This window comes from Saccostrea cucullata, unplaced genomic scaffold, assembly GCF_032062105.1.
Source record: "Saccostrea cucullata isolate Sc308-1 unplaced genomic scaffold, CSIRO_AGI_Scuc_v1 ctg249, whole genome shotgun sequence".
In the NCBI taxonomy this organism is placed as follows: domain Eukaryota; kingdom Metazoa; phylum Mollusca; class Bivalvia; order Ostreida; family Ostreidae; genus Saccostrea; species Saccostrea cuccullata.
The window spans coordinates 646,190-664,099 of NW_026936117.1; the positions used below are offsets into that span (position 1 = coordinate 646,190).

The 17,910-nt window shown below is 34.7% G+C and overlaps 2 protein-coding genes across 2 annotated transcripts; one reads left to right on the forward strand and one right to left on the reverse strand.

The window, feature by feature from the left end:
- Positions 1–1,650: 1,650 nt before the first annotated feature.
- LOC134244786 (uncharacterized) lies at positions 1,651–13,879 on the forward strand. The gene is made up of 25 exons (XM_062727026.1): positions 1,651–2,060; positions 2,149–2,294; positions 2,436–2,528; positions 2,667–2,823; positions 2,993–3,032; positions 3,196–3,354; positions 3,479–3,534; positions 3,781–3,918; positions 4,351–4,522; positions 4,636–4,743; positions 5,054–5,269; positions 5,611–5,818; positions 8,450–8,678; positions 9,101–9,246; positions 9,366–9,458; positions 9,571–9,727; positions 10,182–10,221; positions 10,736–10,894; positions 11,068–11,123; positions 11,271–11,408; positions 11,544–11,715; positions 12,243–12,350; positions 12,431–12,646; positions 13,430–13,637; positions 13,796–13,879. The coding sequence occupies exons 1-25, from the start codon at positions 1,876–1,878 to the stop codon at positions 13,828–13,830; spliced, it is 3,435 nt and encodes a 1,144-aa protein (XP_062583010.1). The 5' UTR covers positions 1,651–1,875; the 3' UTR covers positions 13,831–13,879.
- A 132-nt stretch (positions 13,880–14,011) lies between these two features.
- On the reverse strand, positions 14,012–15,223 carry LOC134244778 (prostaglandin E2 receptor EP4 subtype-like). The gene is made up of 2 exons (XM_062727019.1): positions 14,403–15,223; positions 14,012–14,315 (listed from the first exon to the last, which is right to left on the reverse strand). Exons 1-2 carry the CDS (start codon positions 15,198–15,200, stop codon positions 14,097–14,099), a joined length of 1,017 nt encoding a protein of 338 aa, XP_062583003.1. The 5' UTR covers positions 15,201–15,223; the 3' UTR covers positions 14,012–14,096.
- Positions 15,224–17,910: the final 2,687 nt, after the last annotated feature.

Consider the following 17,910-nt stretch of genomic DNA (forward strand, 5'->3'; position numbering starts at 1 on the left):
TTTGCCTGAAAGATATGAATTACAGAAATAACGAATATTTCAATTTGCTTTACAAAAGAAATGGATCCCACTATCATTATAAATAAACTGCTTTATTCGCTTACTCTATGATATCACAGCAATACCTTCCAAACGAGTGACAAAATTCTCGAGAGAGACTTTAAACACCATACACAGCAATGCCCGACTGCTAAAAACTAAAATCAAGAATGTTATTTATTTTTCTGCTTCGTCCGACAAAGGTATTTCATAAATAATATCCACTGCCATCCTTCATTGTTAAGGTCAAGTTCTAGTAAATAAGCCTTTTTAGTGTCAGCTGCATTATGACATTATAATTGATTTAAACTTAATTTTTCCCGTATTTTACGACAGTAATAGAATTATGTAGAAAATGAAGCATTTTCATGGCATTCAATTCAAAATTATGTCAAAAGTAACCCGGCTACCTATGTTTGTGTTATTATTATTATTTTAAAGATGAAGTCAAGAATATATGAAAATTCGTTTTCTGAGAGACTGTCGACAATACTAAAAGATTTCCAAAATCTGACATTGAAAAAAGTATATTTATGCAAGACCTTCTTTTTTAAATTAGAAATAGCATATAAAGTATCTATTTTCATTGAGTTTACCTAAAAAAAGTCTCGATACATTTTATTCAACCAAGCTACATTTGTAAAGGATCATTAGAAAAATTTGTTTCTCAATTTTGAGAAATCTATAGGCATCTGTCATTTACTAGATCTTGACCTTAAATGAAATTCTTATTCTTCAATGATTAAGGTTGAAAAATTTCGTTTATGCGGCATAACATTGTAGGTCTGCCTGTTTCTCTTCCTCTTTTTAATTGAAAATAGAAACTTATTTTAAGCGATACATTACTACCAAAAAGAGAATTTTAGCCATGGACATGAATTATTTTCTTTTTCGACTGATTAATATGTTACGAAATTAAAGAAGAAAAGAAAAAAGATTGTATTTTGCATCCAAATAGTGCTTACATCTTGCATCAGTGTGTAAAAATGTCCTAATAATTAGTATGAAAAAGTCGGTCAACATTTGGCTCAGTGATAAATTTTATTTGCTGACAATGTTATTGTAATGACCATAGAACTTACGAAATGAAGACTTTTAATAAGATTGATATTCTCATTTCATCTTCTATTTGGTCAATAACTTACCTCGTTTCAGAAATTGTTCATACGTAGAGCATGTCATTTTTAATAAAAAAAAATATTTGAACAAAGAAAGGTACAAATTAGTTTGACGACATTGAATCTAGCTCAAAGATCTACAGAACAATTCAAATTCAAAATAGAGCAAATAGCGTCCTATATCATAGAGATGGCATCCCGTGTCATGGAAGAGAAAGAAAGTCCTTTTTCCCTTCACATTTGCATTTTGCTTCTTGTTTTGTTTGGGAAAACAAGAAAATTCTGGAGACATTCATTTGGAAAGCAATGACCTATTGATTTGAATGAAAAATGTTATTCAAATTTGACCTATCGATAGAAAATCTATACTAACAATATGTAAACATTAAACTTTTGAATTCGAACGATGATTGACTTTTAAGAAATAAAGCGTACTTTATATTTCATATTTTTATACATTATGTAATGAACAGTGAAAGTTCACTAAAACAAATAAATATTAGCTTTGATTATGAAAAGCACCTAATACTTTTATAATATAAATTAAGAAAACGTCGAATTGTCCTCGAAATATGTGAAATACCATGCATTCTCTCTCGTATTCACGTAACAAAGGTAGCATTTAATCTTCAGGAATTCGGACATTGTCTTATCGCGTCCAATGTTAGTACTGACTTAGTACATTAAGAGACAAAGATTATACGAATGACTGAGAAATATGTTACTATATATAATTGTAAGTTCCCTTGTCATCAGTTGTATAAAAGCACAGAATGAATTGCTGCATAATTCTGATTTTGAAAGTTCATCCTTTTCCGGAAACTGGGTTTGTAGCGACTGTACGATGACCACCCTCACTAGCGACACCTATCATGGGAGACAATCTGTTAAAGTTACAAACAGGTTAGTCTTTTCCTTATGGAGATTTACATTTTCGGTAGTTGTGGTATTTTAACCTCAGAACACATGATGGCATCTCTTTCATTTTCAGAAGACATACTTACTCAGGGCCTCACCAGACTGTCCCAATTTCACCCGGACAGAACTATGTCGTTAAGACGTACGTAAAACTTCTTAATCTTCACCCGGGGACTTTGTATTCTAGCTTGTCTATGAGAGTCAACCTTCAAGTAAACGGTAATTTAGTTTCAGTATATAAAGAAATGAAAGTGATGGACATTTTTTTTTAAAGAAAAAGAAAAACAACTGAAAAACAGTAGTGTAATAATTAAAGACATTTTCAGCGATTAAGCTATTTTGCAATGTTTTCTTTTTCAGGAAAAACTGTACATCTAAAAGTGGCTCAACAGCCTATGCAACAATTGAAGTATGGTTGGACAGAAATAAGTGGCGATTTCTTTGCACTTAATGGTACATGTATCTTTATATTATATTGCTCCTTGTGCTATCTTTTTATCCTTTAATTGTACCATGTGAAATAATTCAGAAATTTGCAGCATTTCAAATGATTATAATATATTAATATTTATAGAATTTAACATATCTTAGGAACTTCATCAGCAACGATTTTCCTTGAGGTAATGAATGTTGATATCAATTATCTGATGGATTCAGCAAGTCTTCAACCATTACAACACGATTCACACTGGTTATCGAGAGCTCATAACCGCATCAACAAACTCCGTAAAGCACCCGTCACAATAAAGTACGTGAACTTGTAAATTTTATTAATAGCGTGAGGTGTTTACTGTATGTAAAAATGATACAAGATTAATCCCCATAGAAATAAAATGTCTGTTAAAAAAAACTATAGAAAACTCATATTTTATAGAATTATCTCGTTCATAAATTAATGAAGCAACTTACATTTTTAGACTGGCACCAGGACAGCAGACTCATGGATTCTATGCTGAGGTATGGATTACATGTACATAATATATATCTTGTAGTTAAACAATTTATATCACTTTTCTACTTGAAAGCAGTTGATCCTCATTAAAGAAAATTACATTGTCCTTCATGATCTTTCTATTCAGTTTTTTTTCTTTTGCAAAATAACGCTCTTGATTTCACTTAGCTAATTCAACAAAAAAGTGCATTTCCGTTCGGAACAGCCGTCCATGCCGACAAGCTAGGAAATCCTATGTACCAGAAATATACAGACTTTGTCGTCAAAAACTTTGAATGGGGTGTCATAGCAAATATGCTGAAATGGAAAGCACTAGAACATAGAAAGGTAAGAAAGACATATCAAACTCGAAATTGGTGAACGTTCAATAGATGTCAGATTATCTCTTATTTAAAACAATCCAGAGACAATTTGAAGGAAGGTGACGGTATTCATTTCACATTTTTTCCAGGGTCATACAAATTATACACTTGCAATGAACGCATTACAACTTCTTCAATCTCATGGGTAAGCATCTTCTGAACTTTAAATGCATTGAACAAAAATTAAATCTTGATTGAACCAGTTTTTAGCATTGGTTAAAAATTGTTACTCCTTTTACCAAAGACAATAATGACCAGCTAGAAACTAGTTTTTGTCCAGTTCACGATTCAATTTGATCGCTGCATGAATGAGATTGGTCACTCTTTGATATCTTTACCTTTTACTTTTTTTCACGAGGATTTTAAGAGAAATTCTTTGGTCAATTCACAGAATGCAGGTTCGCGGTCACAACATGTTTTGGGATGTTGACAAGCACGTGCCAACTTGGTTACAGGGGATGTCTCCATCAGATCTTGTCAAAGAAATGGAAGCCCATGTAAATGATGTTATGTCGCACACCCGTGGAAGGTGACAATAAAAAAAATAATACTACGATAATATGTTTAAAGGATTAAAACCATATATATAAATACCTATTTTTGATGGCATGAAAATATAAAAGTCCTTTTACATGACACAAAAAATATTTTCTTTCCAACTAAAATGCTATGCGACAAAAGTTTCTATGACGGTCAAATGAAATATATTGAGTAAAAATCAGTATTCAAGCTCAAAAAGTTCATTCAAACAATACAAATCAGGAGCAGAGCAAACACACCTCCAAAACATCAGAGGTGGGATCAGGTCCCATGTTTATGTCTCACTTTCATAGAAAATAGAAATAATTTTATGTTGTTTTTTTAAAAATTCTTTTTCATCAAATTGTGCGAATATTGAGAGGATGGTAATATAAACAGATAAAGGTCATGGCAAATTGAATATTAATTTTCTATTGTACAGGCTTGTACACTGGGATGTAAACAACGAGAACCTACACGGGGATTACTTCGAACGTCACACGAGGGACCCAGACATCACCCACAAAATGTTTCAGTGGATCCACTCCCGTGATCCCAGCATTAAACTTTTCCTTAATGACTACTCTATTCTCTCTCAGTCCTCCATGACCACGGTCGTCAGATTACGTCAAATTTATATTTATTTTTGTATCGGAAAAACAAACAACTGAAAATTACGAGTTATAAAAATTAATTTTATGTATTTATATCAGCATAATACTTTCAGGCAATCAAAAATCAGGCTGTTAATTTTATCAAAAGTCACGTTCCTATCGGAGCAGTTGGTTTACAGAGCCATTTTCATGGAACAGATATCGATATGGATGTTATAAAGGTACATGTATTATTCTTATTCAATGAAATAGTGTAAGTTTGGTTTACAATTAAAAGTTTGATTACGAACTAATTGTTTTGACTTCGTGTATATTCTTATGTATATAAATTGTTGAAATAGTTTAAAACACATCTTTATCTGTGAGTAATTTTTCGAAAACTAATTAGAGATTGAATAATAAAACCTCAACATTATCATTGCCATCCTTACTTATAGCACAGACTTTATAATCTCTTTGATTGCTTTACTTGCCATTCTGTCTGTACAATTCTTTTATATATACAATGCATTTGCCATCTTTTCTTCACAGTACAGACTGGATAAGGTGGCGGAAGCCGGACTAAAGATCTGGATCACCGAGCTGACAGTCGGAGCAGCAGACGACAACAGGAAGGCGGCAGCTTTGGAGAAATTGATGACGATGTTCTTCAGTCACCCTGCAGTAGAGGGGGTCATTCTTTGGCATTTCTGGGACGGTTCTAACTGGCATCAAGACGAGGCTTTATTCAACGGTCCAGATATATCTGTAAAGATATATTTGTTTATTTTCAAAACATCTTCAATTTTTAAAGTCTTTTGACGGAGAAAATTTTGTAACTTATAAGATCCACTGACTTCACTACTTTTTAATGATTTGAACATGACAAGGAGCACACTGCGGGTGTGTCTGGTCGTCAGGGGATGCTCACTTCTCAATGGCACCTGATCCCACCTCCAATGTTTTAGAGGTTCATATTTGCTCAGCTCATGCTTTTTAATGTCTAATGGACTTTTAAGCTCGAATTCTGTTCGTTATTCGCCGTATACCACATATTTCATCTGAAAATTAAGTAACATATATCACAGTTTATTAAATTTAACTTTTAGCCAAATGCTGCGGGACGGAAATATTTAGATCTTGTTCATGGCACCTGGAGATCTCACATGAAACGTAGGATAGATCCAGGTCACACAGTAAATGTTACAGCGTTTACGGGGGATTATGTTCTGAGCGTTCGACGGAACGGTCACGTGATTCACAACGAGACATTTAGCTTAGGTTCAGCGGGAAAAGATCTCACAGTTCATCTTACAGGTAAGTTTCCATGAGGAATTCGTCTTAACCATTGTTTGATCTTTTAATTGTTTTGCTTTATTTTTCGTTTTACTCGTCTTCTTTTTTTTTTTTTTTTACAGATGACCACCAGCATGTTTCACAGATTGTGTTTGGTTAAGCATAAAGCATATCTTTAAAATTTTATGTTTATAGAATATTAAAAGTTATCATATCTAGTATATATTGTTTTATTTCCTATTCATTGAATAAAAAAGTAGAGTAATAAGAGTGATAACTAATAATTAATTAAAAAATCTGAAAATCCTAATTAAAACATGACAAATTGAATAAAAAAAAATGTTATATAAAAACTTTTGTATTTTAAACACCCAACAAAGTAGAAAAAATAAGAAATAATTTGCTGTAAATTCAATACATGTATGTATTGGGTTCAGTATAACCAGAGTATATTTCAATTAATATTGTATCTTTGCATCTTGTTCACTAAATGAAGATAAAATGTGTTTAAAGATAAAATAATAATAAAAATTTATTCACTATCTAATGTAAGTAATTGTTGTTTTTATTGTTTCCATCAACGTTTCTTTATACACAAGCTTTCTCCTTCACAACGGGGTTAATCAGATGTGAAAAGGCTCTGAAAAATTCCACCAATACTAAGATCGGGGACTGACGACAGCGTTATGTCATTTTTCTTATAAATCAGTCATCAAAAGTTATTATATATACTAGTCAAAATTTCTAAGTCCCCAGGCAAGTTTTTGCTTTACAGCGCTCTTATATTGAATTATTTTAACAGTATAATTTAATAAGTATACGGGATAAAAAAAAGTAGCAATACATCTTTTTCTCACTTAATTTATTTTATTGAAGCACTTGATCACAATATGCAGAAATGTTAAGGCACCCTAGAATTAAAAATTCACAACGTTAGATACTGCAATATCCTCCATTCAAACTAAATCACAGCAAGACAACCGTTCCTCAAAGAGTTTACACTATTTAAGAAAAATTCTTTTTATTGAATGTTTTTCCATGTGGAGACTAGGTCGTCCTCTAGTTCCCCTAGATTCTGCTGCTGGAAAAGCTGTCTCAAACTCCGGTTTATCTTCTTCCATACATGTAAGTTTGGGTTGAGATTAGGATGACAAGGGGGCTTACCGAAAGTGCCTGTGCCTTGCTAACAAAAGTTAAATAATGTCTTATTACATGTGTACCCCATTCCTCTTGTTTGACATTGAGGGGAGGGCACTTCCGGTTCCGGTTCCATTGATTTTTCCGGATAAATTCTAGGATGATTTTGTTGTGTTTGTTGAAAATCTAGCGATTTCTAATGATTAAAAGGAATTCAGGTATGCTTTGTAGGTTTTTCGGGCGATAATTATAAAGGTTTTAAGTAAAATAAAGTCATACAGTGAAAGGAAACTGAACTCTCGTCAACTACGACCAGCTTGGGCCATTTCAACTTCACTTTCACATTGTTGTGTGGACATACACCACACTTTAATCAAACTTTTTTCTGTTTTTCTTTACCAATTAAAGATGGAGAACAAATGGAAGTAAAAAATATGAAGAATACACCCGAAAAACATATGGAACTCGAACTTCATGCTTTTTAACAAAAACGGTCACGGTCGAGTAATTAAACATTCAATTACAATTTTTTTTGGGCCTTAACAGGTAAGTATTGCAAATTAAAGGCAAAATTGTAAGCAACTAGTACATTGATGTTAAGGTTTTGGACTTTTTGAAAAAATAAAAGTGGGGACTTAGAAATTTTGACAAGTATAGTTTTATATCATGTAAATCAAGCTTTTCATTGAATGATTGGTAACATGGCATTTTACAGATATCGAACGATAATTAGTTTTAAATTTAATTAAATATTGCAGACCGTGAACACCACCAGACTTTCTATTTGTTCCATAAAGAAATTTACTGAAACATTCGATGTCAAGCTTACATGGACATGTATCTTTATTTATTTTACTCCTTTACTCTTTAAAAACATGGTGATTGGGTGTCTCACACGTCCCTTATTTAAAAGTCCGTAACACTTCGGATACCATGTTTTTACTCAACTTTTTAGCAATACTCCTGCATCACTGATTAAAATTAAGTTAGATTTGTGCAACTGTATACTCTTATCAGACAGATAATATGGTTCTAAATTAAAAGCCAAGACTTGGACTGTCATTTCAGTTTCCTATTTGGCGCAATGGTAGAGCGTTTGCTCTAGAGTCGCAGATCTTATGTATGGACTTGAAATTTCGTCGCAGGTTTTCGTCGCAGGTTTTCAATCCCACTGGAATTCGAGGGTGAGACAGTAAAACCCTATGTCATGTGTCTCATGAGGTGCTGGCACAAAAGGATCTTCACTGATCAAAGACTGCAATTGCAGAATACAGGTCAAAATTTCCAACCATCACCGGCAAGTGGTGGCATCTCAGTATGAGAGAAATTTTCTCAAAGAGACGTTAAACAAACATACAGACAAAATATGCGTGAACGACCAAGCAAAGAAACTTTAGTCCTAAAAAAGTCAAGAGGTCAGAAATTTGATCTAGATCTGACAAAGGCACTCATACCTTATCTTGCCCACCACGTGAATCAACAATACAATCTTATAAGTATAGATAGATTCAAAATAAGTTTGGGTTTCTAGTTTATGCAAGCATACACATAGCATGTCAAAATTTTCCTTATTATACGGACTTCTATTGTTTATATTTCACTCTAATGCGGAGACCGAATTACTTAAAAATGGAGACTTCGAGAGCACGTCTTTTAGTGGAAATTGGCAGGCTGCAGACTGCAGGGTGACGTCATATACAGCTGATAAATATCAGGGAAGCAGATGTATAAAAATATCGAACAGGTTAGACAAAACTGTTTCTGTGGTTAAAGCGTTTACTATCGAGTGGTGGAGTAAGGAGTTGATCCTTACGTCGTGGGTCCAATCCCACTGTGGGACGTGGAGACCGGTCCTTCGTTTACCAGCTCCCGTGTTGCAGTATACGCTGCCGCGAAAAAGATCCTTCTCTGCTCAACGGCCGTATATGCATGTCTAAATTTGCAACCCTCAACCGGCAAGTGTTGGGGTCTCAATCGGGGTGATAGTTCTGTATCAAACACGAAAGATGAAAGATCATAGGTTGGGTTATTGAATTTATCAACATGAGTAATGATTTAGACTCAAAACATCAAATAAAAATGGTTCTAAAAAATTAAGAGGAAGTGAAAATCGACGGTAGGGTATTCAGCATTCTATGTTGATGAGCTGTCGTTCTTCATCATAAGGCACCATGACTGGTCAGCGGTCCGTCAGGATGTCAGTCTTACTGGAGGACACTGGTACGCGGCCAAAGCATACATCAAGTTACTCAACATGCCAGCAGGTGCCCACTACGTGTACATGGAAATGATGGCAGCAGTCCATGTAAACGGTTTGTATCTTCTTATAAATTCTGCCGTGTTCAGTATTGAATATGCAGTAAAACGTAAGTTAAATGTAAAGCTAGGTGTTTTTTCATGTGATGTTTGTCTTAGAGGAATCTCTTTGTAGGACATACAAAATACAGAACTGTTGGTCAAATTCACATGCAGCAAGAGAAGTATGGATGGACAGAAGTCGGAGGGGACTTCTTTGCAGAGCAGGGTGAGTTTTGTATGCACAACTACCTTTGTAAATAAATAATTATGTATATGAAGCTATGCTTTTCAAATATATATAAATGAAGACGTTTTATATATAAACTGTCTGTAAACAGGTGCGACAGGAGCTACCTTGTATGTCCAGGTCCACAACTCCACTGTGAATTATCTACAAGACTTCTCCAGCCTTCAGAGGATTCCTACAAACCCCAACTGGAAATCGGAGGCTAATGCTAGGATCAACAATATCAGGAAAGCCCCCATAACAGCCAGGTCAGTTCTGTAATCTTTTGTATATTTTGTTTGAAAAACGAATAATTCCATCAGAAAATAAACGTCACATGATGTTTCTTTGAAAGGACCATGAGGGGAAAATCAGTGTCCGCTTGTAAGGTTTTATTGTAATTGAAATTTATATTGAAAGTTTCCAGTGCTTATGATTTTTACGAAGCCGAAAAAATAGAAACAATAACTAGCCATAAATTTTGGGAAATAATGATTGATTCTAATATTAAAAGAAATGAAAGAAACAAGAGCTAGCCATAAATGTTTGGAAATAATGATTGATTCTAATATTAAAAGAAATGAAAGAAACAATAACTAGCAATAAATTTTGGAAAATAATGATTGATTCTAATATTGAAAGAAATGAAAGAAACAATAACTAGCCATGAATTTTGGGAAATAATGATTAATTCTAGTATCAATGAATACATTTATTCTTCAGCCTAGTAAACGGAGCGTCAGCTCAAGGACTTAGCGTTGAGGTAAATCTTGTTATTCTCTCTTAATTCCAATTTAAGTAATTCGAAAAGGAGATGCTCCTCTGTAATTGAGAAAACAAACCATTATTCATAAAGCATTGAATTGACTGGTTAGTGTTTAACACCGAGTCGGCAATATTACAGCCATATTTAGTCGCCCGCTTGGCGCAGTGGTTAGAGCGTCTGCTCAAGAGTCGCGAAGTAAGGAGTTGAACCTTATGTCGCGGGTTCGAATCTCACTGTGGGACGTGGAGACCTTCGGATGAGACTGTATAAACCGAGGTCCCGTGTCGCAGTAGGTGCTTACACGAAAAAGATCCCTCTATGCTCAATGGCCCTAAGTGCCGAGTATAAGACAAAATTTGCAGCTCTCCACCGGCAAGTGGTTGCGTTTCCATATGAGTGATTCTCGAGAGGGACGTTAAACAAGATACAATCAATCAATACAGCCATATTTATGCGAGAAACTATGATTCATAAAGTACTTAATTCAGATTTGGTCTTATTATATCTTTAGTTGCAGCAACAGAAGAGTAGCTTCGGATTCGGTGCTGGTGTAGTGGCCGACATGATGACAAACCATAACCAACATGCGTATCAGAACTTCGTATATAAAAACTTTGAGTGGGCAGTGATTGTTAACGCTCTTAAGTGGCGTCTCATGGAATGGTCAAAGGTTAATTTTTTGTTCAAATTAGTTAAAATTATGATTTCCAATATAATATCCTTTTATTTAAATTAACAGATTTTTTTTGCAAGTTTGATAGCTATAGAAGAAATTCAATTTTTAATGGTAAAGTTAGCTTAGATACTTATAATTTACATGTCCCTTGCTGTTTTTCAATTAAGGGCCATATTAACTTCGCCAGACCTGACAATGCTATAAAAGCCCTGAGTTCTCACGGGTATGTACTTATATCAAACCATCAGCCTTCAAATAGTCTTTATCGAGGGGGAATTTAGTATCCTTTCATCGGTGTTGCAACTTTGAAGAATATTTACATATTTTGTTTGAAAGATGAAAATAACAAGTAAACTTTATTTAAATAAAGTGTAAAGATCCGAGGCCACAACATGTTTTGGGGAGTGGAAGGGCATGCACCGGCGTGGTTGGCGGGAAAATCTGCAGCAGAATACGTCACCGAAATGAAACTTCATGTCCAGGAAGTCATAAGCCATACCAGAGGAACGTAAGGAGAGAGAGAGAGAGAGAGAGAGAGAGAGAGAGAGAGAGAGAGAGAGAGAGAGAGAGAGAGAGGAAATCCTTCCGTAATCAAATCCTTTACAAACTTTCCTGAGCACGTGGTTTCATGAATTGTTTTCAGACTGGAACACTGGGATGTTAACAATGAGAACCAGCACGGTGATTACTTTGAGCGTCACACCAATGACCCGGATATTACCGCCAAAATGTTTCAGTGGATTCACCAGGCGGAGCCGGGCGTCAAACTCTTCATTAACGAGTACAACGTCATCACAAACTCACAAGTTACAACGGTCTGTTCAATTTCGTCCTTCAAGATTTTGTTTATTGCACGTATATATCTTACGTGTTATAATCTCTATGCAAAATATTACTTGCAATCTTCACTATAAAGAATAGCCGTAAAAAGTTGCAAAAAGATTGAATAACATTTTGGAGATAAATTTTTAATTTACTTATTAAATACAAGTAAGTATGCGAAAAAGACTAAATCTTGGAATTTCATTAGGCGGTATTTTTGTCCTCCAATACTAGTAGTTATTTTAGATTTATTTGATTATAATTCAAATATATAAAATATTTATTTAATATTTTGTCATGAACTATAACCTTTTCCCTGGTTCCTGGTTTGAAGCAAAATTAGGCAATCGGTTTTGACTTTGAAATAAAGAGAAAAATTTAATTTCTTTTCTTTGATATTTTCTCAATTTCTACATGTATTTTTTTTTATTATTGGCTTGATTTGAATTTTATATTACTGAACAAGTAGGCCTATTTATAATCCAGCTTTCTATTAGACATAAGCATTTAAAATTTTTAGGCTACTCGAAATCAGGCTATTCAGCTCCGTAATATGGGTATACCTGTCTACGGCGTAGGAATACAGGGTCATTTCCACAGCGGTGACATAGATATAGACGTGGTGAAGGTAAAATTGAACTTATAATCACTTATTATATAGTTATTCGTCAATAAATGAATTTTAAAATTCTTAATCATTCTTAATAGTACAGATTAGATAAAGTAGCAGAAGCTGGCCTGAAAATCTGGATAACAGAGCTCACCATTTCGGAAAGTGACGTAAACAAAAAAGCTGCGGCTCTGGAAAATCTCCTGACTCTGTTCTTCAGTCATCCGGCGGTAGAGGGCGTTATGTTCTGGGGATTCTGGGACGGTGCAATACACCACTCAGTTGATAAGTTATTCGAAGGACCAAACTTGACGGTATTTAAAAAGTACTATTTCAAACAAGTTTTGTAAATATGTATAATTTCATTATATTTTTAATATTACATTTCCATACCGATAAACTCCTGCAAAAAAACAAGTCTGGTATAGATACGAGTACATGTAGTTTTCGATAGGCCAGAATTTAGCAAGAATTATTTCCCGTTGACCGCCATATTGGAGGTCCAAATGCATATATTCCTTTATTTTTCAACCAACTTTAAATCTTAATATTTGCCATTCTGGGATAGGAACCATTGTTTTTCTGAAGTATAAATATTTTTTGAATCCTCCTTTTTTGAAAACATTATTTCATAAAGATTTTTCACGAAACATTTCTGCTACATCCTTTTAAACATAGTAAGACAGAGAAGAAAAATCGTCGTTGACCTTCAATATGGCGGCCATCAGGATATGACTCTTGCTTTAAATTCAGACCTTTTGAAAACTATGCAGTGGCGTAGCATCGTTTTTGAAAGCCAGCCAGAGAAAATTTTTTTTTACTTGCCTGAAAAAGTTGACAAGCAAAAAAAAAAAAAGAAAGAAAAAAAAAAAACTACTTTTAGTACCAATTCTAATACTACATTTTCCGTACATCACTTAAGGTGGGGGGGGGGGGGTCAACCAGGCTTTCAATTAACATTTCCTATAGTATAAGTAAGGTTGGGAAAAAAAGTGGGGGGCCAGGCCCCCCCTGGCCCCCCCTGTTGCTACGCCCCTGCTATATATACAAATTTGCGGCGTTAAAAACGTAAACATATCTTGATCTTTCCTACACAGCCAAACAAGGCGGGACAGGTGTACCTTGACTTAGCACGTAAAGCATGGAGAACCGACTTTACCCATGCAATAAGCACACACAGTGGAGTTCATACATCCGGGTTCCTTGGTGATTACGTACTGAAGGTTAAAAGTAATGGCCACGTCATTCATCAGGAACAATTCACTTTAGACAAAACGGGGAAGAATTTGAGCATCCATTTAACAGGTTAATGGTTATAAAAAGTTTTGTTGTGTGAATTTAGTTATACTAAAAGAATTTTTCAATTTTAAATTATTAAACGTCTTATGTTATCCCTAATTTTGTATTCGATTGTCATCTTAGTTGAAAATAAATTCTTAATTCAAAATTTTCTTCGATTTCAGATGATCATCAGGTCTCCCATATTGCATTTGGATGAAAGCGATACTAGTGTTGATCTTTTATAAAAAAAATAAAATAAAAGGATGCTGGGGATTTTAACAAAGTATCTGTTGTCTTTTTCAATTACTTCAATCAAATATAGTGACGTTGAACTTTGTAAGATAAGTTGAAATATTATCGAATCATGCAATTATAAAGTTATGAAAACTGTTTTATTTTTAACTTTATATTTTGTTACACAAGACATAAAATACCGATAGCAGAGCAGTTTTACGTTTAGTGTCATATAATTGTACGTGAAATCTATAGTAAGAGGGCGTCTGTTTCATTCATACTTCTTAACTCCTTCGATCCTCTACATTTGTGATAAATCTCAACTATTTTGCGAAGCGATTCCTTTCTCAAGACAATGTACAACCAAGGATCAATAATTGCATTTAGGACAGTCAGTCGAAGAAGCCATAACTCGATTTCGTTGTTTTCGTTGTTTCTGAGGTTTAAGGCATGCAGGAATATATCAACCTAAGAATGAAATCACATAAAAAGATTTAATTTTATTCAAAATTTTATCGGAAGGGTTTAACATCGTTAAATAATGATATAACTTACCACAAGAGGGGTCCAGAGAAAAACAAATACGACGGTAACAGCGCTTATAAAAATGATCACGTGAGAGTCATAAAATCCGGAAACAACACTGGTGTCCAGAAGGTTTCCTCTTTGTACTGGATCTCTGCATATCCGGTACATTGTGAGAGTGTTAATGGTTAAAGTACCCAAAATGATAAGAAAGCCTATAATGGAATACAGGTACGCCATGACTCGGTTTCCCGTAGTATCATCAATAAAATCAAAATAACACCAGGATCCCGGGAAATACATATTACTCCGCCCAACTCCAATTAAATGTAAACAAGATATCAGGCTAGATAGAATCCATATTCCAATGAGGATAAGTGTATAGTTCCTGTTTGTAATGAAAACTGAATTTCTGAGATGCATGAACCGGTCAACAGACATGGCACAGATAATTAAAGCTGCAGACAAATGAGCGTCGACGAAGACGAAGGAAGTGAATTGACAAAGTGGCTTCGGGTAGCACCACTTGAAATGGGTAGCATACCTGTGCATCACAAACGGATATACCAGGAATATCCCCATAAAGTCCGTGATTACTAGACCAGTGAAGAGTTTGAAGAAGGAAAACCATTGATGTTCTCGGCGGTTGATCCAGAGAAGAATAAAGGCGATGATATTACCAGTGATTCCAAAGAAATATTCCAATCCAGCAGGCACCCATTGAGTCTGGGTATCATTTCTATAGCATATAGGGTAGTCATACTTTGGAGAAGACGAATTCATGCTGAACCATCTAAACAGTTCAACTGAAATACTGCATAATAACATAAAGATAACATACACATTTTAAATAATGATATCTAATCTGACAAAATATTGTTCTGTACATCAACTTTATCGACGGAATAAAATTAGAAAAAAACATGTTTGGCCAAAACATGCCTTTGAACTAAGCAGACATGAAATGTTTCTTATCATTGCGGTAACTGACTATATTGTCCTATGAAATTCACACACTGATTACATATACGAAAAACTTTCAGACAGCCATATTAATTATCCGTAAAAACATCTAATAATAGATACATAAATAAACATATTAAGAAATACATAACTTTTTGCTTTATGGTGCGTCAATCAATACTCAAGTTTCGAGATTATCTCCCTTGATGCGCTCTTTCGTTGAGAAGGGGAGTTTCGTTGCCGCGTAAACAGAGAGGTGGGACAGATATTTATATATTTCCATTTCTAATTTTTTTCCTCTGTGATAACTCTTAAAAAGTTAGGGGTAGTTTATTTCTTGATAATTCTGCCGGAATGCAAATTAGGCAGGTCGATAGGTCGGGAGCTAAGGAGGCTTAATACGCATGCAATTCTCGTGCGCATCTGTCTTTGTGTCTGACGCTAAGGAGGCCAAATATGCATGTAGATCTCGTGCGGCTGCCTTTGTGTTTGACGTCAGTTGGCGAGGACTATTGAAATTGGCATGGAAGTCCTCATGTGATTTAAATCTATTAATCTACATTTTAAAAGTCTAAATCTACAATTTTATTTCACAATGAAATGGAAATATAAGGAATCACTGTCTAGTTAGTTTAGTATGCCAGGGACATCAACGATAGTGGGAAACATGGGATAATTTTTGCATTCCAACTATCGTTGATGCCCTAGCATACTACACTAACTAGACAGTGATTCCTTAAACATTGGATACATTGCATCTTCGATATACTGGTTTATCATACATGTAACTACATGACTGTCAGGATGCACTTTACAGCTCGAGAAAAACCGAATTAATGTAAAGGCACAATTTTTAAAGCAAAAAAAAAAAAAAAAAAAAAAAATCGTAACGAAAAAGAAAATATCAGTGGATGTGATCCTTTTCAGACGAGGGAAGAGAAATAGATCTCTAATAAATACGGTACACATGTATCTGATCATTGCACGTCGGCAATCTAAATGACATATTGATTCTTTTCCTTATTGTAACTTAAAAAAAAGCACAAACTTTTTAGAAAATGTTTGTATAATCAAGAAAATCGGTTACCTTTTATAAAGACTACCGACGTTTCTTTCGTTTTCAAGTACCCTATAATTGAAGGTAGATTTGTAAATATGCATAGTTGAGCTTGATAAAACCATCAAATGCATCACTGCTTAACATTATTATCTTTCAATAACATTTAATGAATTTTAAAAGCCCTAAATATCGTTCATTTATTTATGCACGTTTGTATACAGAAACAACCTGTCCCACCTCCATGTTGAAATGAATACTTTTTGTGCCTCTCTCATAGGAGAGTTACAATCTGGAAACTTGTAAGTAATAATTTGCTGAAAAGTCGGCGGCTCAGTGTATTACTTAGCAACCCACATCATGCGCGGATCTAGAGGGGGGTGTGTGTGTCCGGATTCCCCCTAACCCCCCTTTGAATTGTTAGAGTTATTAAATCAACTTTTAATCAAGTAAAAAGTTACCTTGCACCCTCCCTATAAAACACAGACACCGCCCCCCCCCCCCCCCCCCCCCCTCCCCCCCCCCCCCCCCCCCCCCCCCCCCCCCCCCCCCCCCCCCCCCCCCCCCCCCCCCCCCCCCCCCCCGTGAAATAGATTTCCACATTTTGGCGAGATAAGGTGTTTTTTTATTTGGCTTGTCAACAAATTTCTGGCTTGGATTTTTCACTTGAGTGGACCCCCCTCCCGGAAAAAAAAATCCTGGATACGCGCCTGCAAATGGACAAATAAGTTCTGTCACATGCTGAGCAAATTTATGAAATACATTTAATGATTAATTTTCAATTAGAAAAGGAATAGAAGGTATTTTTATTCGCGATCGATGTTATTAGAGATGTTCTGATTTTCCCTATATATATATTTTTTTTATTAATTTTAATGATGAAGTTTGAAGAAATTCATGCATGGTTAAATATAAATTACTTTGAGAATTCAGAGATATTTTTGTAAGCATTTTCAGTTATAGAAGGCCTGCTTTTTGGAACTCGAGGATCGGACTACCTTAAGTATAGTTCTTTTAGAACGAATGCATTGGTTTTAATTATTTAATTTTTAAAAATTTATGCGACAACTTAAGCAAAGCAAGAGATGCTAGAATGCGGATAAGAGTAACTTGTTCATGATGCCTGGGCATATATATAACTTTATCTCTCGCTGATCTACAACGACCTGCCTCTTAGTTATCAATATGTATACATAAACATAACCTGATAAGAAAGATCAATATTTTGATTCGTAGAAAGAGGACCAATGAAATTATTCAAAACGATGCAATACCCCAATAAAAAACATATCACTTGAAGATTAAATACTCATTACATGAAAACTAGTACAGACTTGACTAAAGGTTGCAAATGGGTGATCTAAATACGAGTAGATCAACACACAACAACATAAATATAGCAAAGTACAGTTAAAACTGGCACCTTGTATGTAAGGTAGTTTAAGGTTCACAGGTGGATTGAAAATGTTCGAAACACTGATCGTATTGTCATAAGTTTTCTGAACTTTTCATTTAGAT